Here is an 8838-nt window from a genome sequence, read left to right on the forward strand (position 1 = left end):
AAGAACACACTTTCGTAGGTGATGCTGTACACAATCAGCGGCCTTGGGAAAAAGCAATGAACCAACCAAAACAACGTGAGTATTTGTTTTAGAAATATTTTTGAACTGAAGATATGGATGTGATTTTTTGTGTTCTACATTAACCTTAGTCATAAAATGAGAGGATGCGTTTTGCATGTGCATAGTAGAGAGGGGCAGATAACCACATCTGCATTATGCCCCGTGAAAGGCTGATGAAGCTTGTCAATACATTATGATCGATATCAAACCCGCTGTAAAGAAATTGGAGTAATGTCCTTTTTCACATTGCCAGCAAGTGTAGCTTTTCCCGGGGCAACAGCTTCCATGAGATGTCACGGTATGTTGAATTACCTCACAAAACGATAACTGTTAAACTTGATGGTAAGGTGTCAGATACAGCGGTTATTATATGGGAGTTTTAAAATTATACCGAATGGCAGCCCTCGATCTCCAGCCCAGTTCGAGAAATGCACAGTACGAGAGATTGAACGGCGTGAACAATCAAAATGATGGGTCAATAATGGAGAGGGAGAATAATGCAACAGTGACAGGACATTTTTCCCGCCTCCAAACATGATCGACATCGAAATAAACGTTTCGCCCAGAAATGTGTCTCCTGGGTTGACGATTTTGTGGAGAGCGCGTCACGATGTGGAAAGCCATATCGTGCAGGCATACAGAAGTCTAACTTTATGTGCTGTCAGGCAAAGTAACTGTTATCTGGTACAGAGTCGAAATTTGAAGACCCCACATCATCATTCCGATTATCGGTCGCTAGAGGGAGTTCCAGTAGGATAATGCCACAGCACATGTCATTCAGTATTCAGTATCTTCGGAATGAGAACATTACAGTGCTTCTGTGACTTTCCAAAGCGCCTAACCTCGACATCATGGAGCATATGTGGTCGTCAACAGGGTTTGTAAGAGGATTGGGCAGAATTCCATAAGATCAAATTCAAAGACCTATTTACTCCCTCCTGAGCAGTGCAGTTATGGGGACTCTAAATGGTGACACCTATTGAAGACAACTGGGAACAGACGCCTTCATTTATTCAACTATTTGTAAGATATAGATATGTTTACAGGCATTAGATCTTTGATGCTGCAGCTGATCCAGAATTACATGTGTTAGCTACTTTATATCTAGAGCAAATTGGTGAAAATGAGTTTCGGATTGGGGAGAGTATTTCTCAGATATTTGAGATATCGAAAATTCCATTTTACTTTGTTTCTATATGCCAATGTATTGATGCTACATATTATGCATTGCTTTCATATTCTATGTATTTCAATAATTTTAATCTGCAGTAAATACGTAAATACTTCCAATATCACTCTTAAAGAAGATTTCAAACTCTGACTTTTTTAATATTTCACAGTAGTTGCAACAAGCGTGAGCTGAGCACCGCCATCGCTCTGGTTGGAGAGCCGGACTTCATCATACTGGATGAGCCGTCAACGGGGATGGACCCCAAGGTCAGGAGTCTCAAGTACGAGAACGTGGAACTCGTGCTCACATCTCACAGGTATGTTTAAGGCTGTTGTATATCCAAATATTCTTCATATTCTCTCTTTGCACGTTAATACAAAAAAAAAACAAATTACAAATTCTTGAAGTTACAAGAAACGCTTTAAATTTTGCATCACATGGTATTCCGTCTTTTCAATATGAAAGAGTGTGATGCTCTATGTACAAAAATTGCCATCATGGTGAAGACTTGTGTGTCTTGGAACACCACAACATTTGAATACCAAATTAAGCCAAGGATACACGCTGATAGCCAGGATGAAGACAGTTGAAACACAACCAGGGGTATCAGAAGAAACGGCCCCTGTCTGGACTCAGCCCCTGGTGAACTTCATCACATCAACCCTTCCCAACACTCACGTATTCAACGACCATCAGGGTTATGTTCACTTCCAAGTTCCTCACAGCTCTGTCAGTTTGGCTCAGGTCTTCACCGTAATGGAACAGGCCAAGGTGCAGTTCTATGTCGAGGACTATTCAGTTCACCAAACAACCCTGGAGCAAGTGTTCCTCTCATTCACACGCTGGCAGGTTCCACCAAAGGAGGACAAAACAAGCTGCTGCAAGAGAATATGTTGCTGCTAGCAGTGATGTCTGCTCCTGTGCTTTACTATCAATATTAGTTGTTATGTAAACCCGATGTCCTTCCAGTGCTTAAGGTACCACGGCTGAATGTGTAGAACTGTGTCAGATCGTGATTTCAGTTCCTAGAAATGACTACACTATGTGTGTATGTTAGACTATTCACTATATTATCATGTTAGACTGTTCACTATGTGAGTATATCAGGCTACTAGTGTTCACTGTGTGTTTGAATTTACGTTTCGATTTCGATTTCGGATTTAGTGCGATGTTCCATAGTTTGTTGAATAATGAATTCACTGGATATATGTTTACTTTGTGTCTGTTAAACAAACGCTTTCTGATGGACGGGTTGTACACGATTCATTCATTCATTTGGGTTCTTCACGGTAAATGATAATATTGCGACTAAACAAAGATAAGTAACCACAGTCAATCGTTGTTTTGATAGTACGATATCATCATTTCTTTCTGATCAACATCCTAAGTCACTAGATCGATCAAATCGATACTTGTATTGGAACTGATTGGTCATAAGCAACCCTCTTTGAATCTACAGTGACGCTGGAATCGACTAGCTCTAAGCCTAGCAGAGTTATGCCCCTTTGAGCATCGTCAGTGTACAGACTCCTATGACAAAAACGATGTTTGTCATTCATGAGGCTGTTTTTCATATCGAAAGGATAACGTCTTGCACACGCATGCAGCATGTTTAATGTATATTATATGCATATCACGTTCAGAAGTTGGGAGGGCTTTTTCGTATTTTTGGGAGATACACGCAATGAGTTTGGAGATTAGATGAATGTTGATGAATTGATGGTCTCTAAATTTCATTTGATGCCGAATGTGTAATTTGATGTTAAGTCATGCGTTGAAATGTATACGTGTCTCATAGTTCGACGAACAGTACTTGCAAGCTGTCGTTATGTCCTCTACAAATATTAAATATTACCATATCTACTCATCTACAGCTTGCACGTAATTTATATTTACATTTTATAAAAACGTATTTTTTCATCTGTCAAACATGAGGAATTGCCTGTATGTTGTGTTCGGGTGTATTGTTTTACACCCCAGTTGAAAATGGACATTTTCACGGAGTCGTTTATGGAGCCTTGGAAGTAAGCGGGTCGGAATGTTAAATTAATGGTACAGTCGATCTGAATAGCTCATTAACAGCAATGACAATTACATGCCTCAATTCAAACCATCTGATGGTGACTCCAGAATAGCATATGGAATATAAGGGACACCAAAATACAAAAAAAATGTTATTCTCATAGAAGGCACTTGTGGTATACGTCAGTGACAACATTTTGCGTCATGACCGCGAGTGCATGACGTCAGTGGCAACATATTGCTGGTTGTCAAGTTTCACACAATAATTAACCCCATTGATCTATATGTACAAGAATTCGCTGTGAAACAAACAACGGATAATGAAATGTTATACATTTTGTGTGTAACAAACTGTACAAATATGTGAAAATTAATTCAAGGTACAGTCCTTTTGACTAAGCATCGGACCGATTAATTGCAATCTAGCTCGAAAACTAACAAAAATATAATGCCCAATGAAACGCTGATCATGATCAAAACATCGAACCAACTCTGTGGGTTTTTCAGAATTTAAGCCCTAAAAATAAAAAAAGTCGTTTAACAAACTATCATTATACTAGTGACTACTTGATACGAGGAAGGAGTGCAAGGAAGGGAGCAGCCAGGTGTGCGAGAAAGGATGGAGACGACACACCACAGATTAATGAATAAATAACTTTCTTGGCACTTATGTACGTGCTTCTGAAACACCTGACTGTCTCTTTCTCCGCACCATTTCCTGCTAACAACTGGTAACTGTCAATATTTTAAAGGCAGTTTGTTAATTTTAAGACATAAATTCGGCAACAGCTCATCGAGTATTTTATGAATATTAGTTTTCGAGTTAGATCTCAATTTATCGGTCCGTTTTTGGTCAAACGGGCTGCAATTACAATGAGAGTGTACCCTATTTGTAGTAGGGTCGAAATTCTGTGGCAGTATAAAATGTTACTGCACACGTTACAGCTGTAAAGTCGCTGATTGGATTATTCACCTTGCAGCAAAATATTGTATCTCTTCCACCACTGGGTAGATTATATAGTAATATATTCCTGACAACCAATCAGACTCGCAGTGTTGTAACAGAATCTATAGAACCAATGTAGTACAATTGCAATGTTGTTGCACCTATCCTCGTACACATCCATAAAACATCATAAATTGGTTTCACCAGCCATTAAGTGGAAATTAGAATGCGGTTGCAGTTGGCCAGTTTCCAAAAAATCAATAAACTGTGCAAATGATTATCACTTGGAATACCGGACATTTGATTAAGAGGGGTAAATTATTGTAACAAATCTTTCAGGGCTTGGTGACAGTCAACACGTGCTGTGGCAACGGAATCAACGTTATTGACAGAAAGCTGGCTAGGATTGGAGGATAGTTAACGCTTAGATATCATTGTCTCCCTATATTTACACGTCATTCTTATAACAATATGTTATATTATCGAGGGCCAGTCCGCATCTGCTTCCTCAGTCGAAGAGTGAGGTATTTGTTACAGCGTGTCAGGGTAATATTTTAGAAATGCTCTGTTGAAAAATGACAAAACGAGAGAATTTTTAAATTTACTGGTTTTCAGTAGTATGTTAAATTTCGCACGGTAACAAGGTTAAGTGTATATTTTGGTTTGGTTTGATTTTTAGGCTTTTTTGTTGTTGTTTGTTTGTTTGTTTAACGCCCCAGTCAACAATATGTGAGCTATATAATCGAGTCTGGACCAGAAAACCCAGTGATCAACAGCATGAGCATCCATCCGCGCAACTGGATCCCGTTAGCCACCTCTGACGACATCATGGGTCACAGAAGACCAAGTCCCACCCGGATGTTGGTGACAAGGAGAGGTAGGTCAGAATTTAGGCAAGCTCCAGACATTTTTTGTATTTGGTAAAATCCACCAGCACTGGCTGCCACATGGCTGGAATATTGCTGAGTGCGGCGTAAAACTAAACTAACTCACTCACCAGCACTGACTTGCAGCAAGCAAATTCTTATCAGCCAATATTGGGTTTGGACCTGCTGTTTCTAGGTTTTTGTAACTGCGAAGCTTTAGGGGAGCATTAGACATCTGGGACGATAGTACACGTCAGATTTCATACGGAATTAAAAATAAACCATGACGTTATCCCTTACGGCAGATGTTACAAAATACTCTCATCAACACATTGAGAAAACAGTCTGATTCGAAAGATTATCGTATTGTTTTTTCGTAAGGACAGTACGCCTAATGTTATACAGATCATGATTCTCCGACCCGTGAAGGTCTAGGGTAGAATAGGTCTTCAGCAACCAATACTTGCCATAAAAGGCGACTATGCTTGTCGTAAGAGTCGACTAACGGGATCGGGTGGTCAGGCTCGTCAGGACTTGGTTAACACATGTCATCGGTTCCCAGTTGCGCAGATCGATGCTCATGCTGTTGATTACTGGAATGTCTGGTCCAGACTCGATTATTTACAGACCGCCATCATATAGCTGAAATATTGCTGAGTGCGGAGTAAAACTAAACTCACTTACTCACTCATATTTCTCCTGATGCAGAATTCGATTGGGAACGCTTTAAAATCACTGTATTGTTCTGATTCTGAAGATACCGGGTGTCATGGGCTGTGCGAGGGCTGGTGTTGTCTTGGAACAGATCGGTCAATGATTGGAATCAGGTGAATCCTTTAGATTTCGTCCATGTACTATAGCAGTTATGTTGCCCTGAAGGCGCATAAAGTCGCGCATCCCCAGTCGACGAACCAACCATATAGGAACCCGTTGACAACTGGTGTTAGAGTCCGGATGGAGTAACTTTTCAGCTTACTCCCGATCTTGAAACCTCTCTATGTGCCTACCATTAACATCATGTATCAAGGATGATTCCCCAAGTTCTACGTCAAAACGAAGAGATTGCAAGCGAACATGGTCCCTCAACAATGCCATCTTGAGTGGAGCATCATACAGCAACCACCTAATGGACAACCTACAAATCAAGGACGGAACAGCAAGATATGACAGACCAAGAAAGTAGGTGCGTCTCCCCCATAGAGTTCTTATCACAGCCATCAACATGGAGATCGTGTATTCATCCAGAAGCCACCTTCAACATGGACATTGTGTACAAGACAGATCATTAGGACTTACTTGTCTCATCTGTGTGTAATTAAATGAACTGAGTGCAGGATATACAATGTGTTATTGATGATAAGTACGAGTGCAACCAGGTATGTTTGATCATAGACCAGTACATTACTACCTTCTTATGTCTATACCATATTGTATTTCGTGCATGTCAACATTGATTACTTATACAGACATAGCATGAAGTCAGAATAGGAATATTCTTTAGTCCAGATACCCATAACCGCATTTTTATCAAGTGTCAATATTAAGGCATTAACAGCAAAGCAATATTCAGCATTTTAGAATTTTGAAGTCAGAGTAGGGTTGTTATTAATACTTCTTTATTGGGCATAGCACCCACAATATATGGGCAAGCTCTGTCAACGACAGAGAATAGCCCCCATTGTAGGAGTATTATTTTTTACTGGGCATAGCACCCACATTATATCCGTCACAGACACGGGAAGAGCACCCATCATACTTAAAAGGGCAACAGTACCCACAAGCGCGGTAAAGTCGCGGTCTGATTCGCGCGGTAAAGTTAGACTCCTGGTTTCAAATTTCTTAATGTGAAATATTTGCTGAGATGTTTAATGCTTATTTTTATGACGCTAATTATTACCATTATTTGGTACTGAGCCTCACCACAAAGCCAGACTCCAGATTTGAATATCCTGCTCAGACTTTGAAATATTTCTTGAAACTGTCCTAAGTAGCCAATACCCGAATGTGAAATGTACATTGCAATGATCCTATGATTATTTTTCTGGTGTCAAATTGACAAGATGATCACTCTCTTACCGTCGATGCATAGATATATTTTATGACCAATAAAGGCCATAAATGTCATATACAGTAATTAATGAAAGTGACAAAGAGGAACAAGGTAGCTGGCGAAACAATGTACTCTGTGGTAGTGATAAAGATCAAGATTGCAGAATAATAATAATAACTAAATATCATATAGCCTGGCTTCATAGTTTTTGGTCTGTAGAAATATTTGGACATGGCTGTCCTGAAGTAGACACTATAACAACTTCCCCCTGTTCCGTAAAGCTTGGACCCTAAGCTTAAATAAATTGAGTCCAAACTGATAGGAGTGAAGCTATGTAAATACCAACAGTGCGAATCAGTACATAATCACGGTAAAGTGATTCGTGATGTCGTTGACATCCCGTGCAGCAAATATATCTATGCATCGACGGTAAGAGAGTGATCATCTTGTCAATTTGACACCAGAAAAATAATCATAGGATCATTGCAATATACATTTTTATGGCCTTTATTGGTCATCCCTCTTGGCTGTGTCTGTCATCACATCAACTGTAGAAGGAAGGGCTATTAGTTTCTCTATCTGTCCATTGTTGAATCTTTGCCTGTCTATTGTTGTTAAAAACTATATATATGTATGCTCGCATCTATACTGTACGTGAGAGATGAGAAGTGAGGTGTGAGTGTGGAAGCCGGCATTCCGACTGTCTTTGTGGGGACGACCGCGAGCAGGATTATGCCGCTCGCAGGAAAGGCCCTGGGGTTGAGCTGGAAGTCCGCTCACCTCATCCATGTATACTTGTTTGTCATGTCTTGTGAAACCAACTAAAAAAGTTTGAACAACTAAACCATGCCTTCGTCTTCACCAACGCATTCATCAACATAGTGTTCATCTAATCACGAGCTAAGTCTCCAGCCATCCTATCCATGAGCCGATCCCCAGTCGACGCACCAACCATATAGGAACCCGTTGACACATGTACACAAAACAGCATTATAATGGCAAAATTATAAAACTCAAAGAGTTTCCTTTATCAATATCACCTACGCATTTCTTTTCAAGAGAGTATATATGTTATATAATTTTAGAGAATGTTTAAAAACACAATTGCTCCTCAAATGGTATTATTAATACTGTGTACAAAAGGCTGGCCAGCGAGCTTATCATGCATAAATGATATTATAGCTAATGTTTTACAATATTAAGAAATAATATAATGTGCAGCTAAATGTATTTATTTCCCACCAAATAATTCAATTTATTGCATTTTAAAAAACTCGAGAAAATACCAATGAACACGGGCAGTGAATCCGTAAGTTTCCTTCTCCTATACAATGTTTAATAACAGAACATGCGATGCAGCTGATGTTCGTATTAATATGTACCAGCAGGTTCAATAAACCCTGCACCTGCCGAGCAAGGCATCATGTTGGAAGATACCTCGTTTCCCACAATGATTCCAACACAAAGTAACGTCACATGATCCAGCTGTTCGATTTGCCCATCAATGAGTAATGACGTCCTCGTTCTGGGCGCTGCGTAAATAGAGCAGTGCAGGTGCGGCATGAGACTAGTTGCTCTGTTGACGGGGCGTAGCCGCGAGCCAGGTAAAGATGAAATGCCGGTTATGATTTGGATTCCTGTGGCGCCGGTTTCCTAGACGACAGGGTGATGGCACTTTACACAACTAGATCTCTCTTCTGGAGTTGAAATGTGAAAAGAGGTG

The 8838-nt window shown here is 40.0% G+C and overlaps 1 protein-coding gene across 1 annotated transcript; it reads left to right on the forward strand.

The window, feature by feature from the left end:
- The first annotated feature begins 454 nt into the window (after positions 1-454).
- On the forward strand, positions 455-2134 carry LOC137297200 (phospholipid-transporting ATPase ABCA3-like). Its single transcript, XM_067829212.1, has 3 exons — positions 455-495; positions 1401-1547; positions 1783-2134. Exons 1-3 carry the CDS (start codon positions 455-457, stop codon positions 2132-2134), a joined length of 540 nt encoding a protein of 179 aa, XP_067685313.1.
- The last annotated feature ends 6704 nt before the right edge of the window (positions 2135-8838 follow it).

The sequence above is a fragment of the Haliotis asinina genome, chromosome 9 (genome assembly GCF_037392515.1).
Source record: "Haliotis asinina isolate JCU_RB_2024 chromosome 9, JCU_Hal_asi_v2, whole genome shotgun sequence".
NCBI classification, from domain to species: domain Eukaryota; kingdom Metazoa; phylum Mollusca; class Gastropoda; order Lepetellida; family Haliotidae; genus Haliotis; species Haliotis asinina.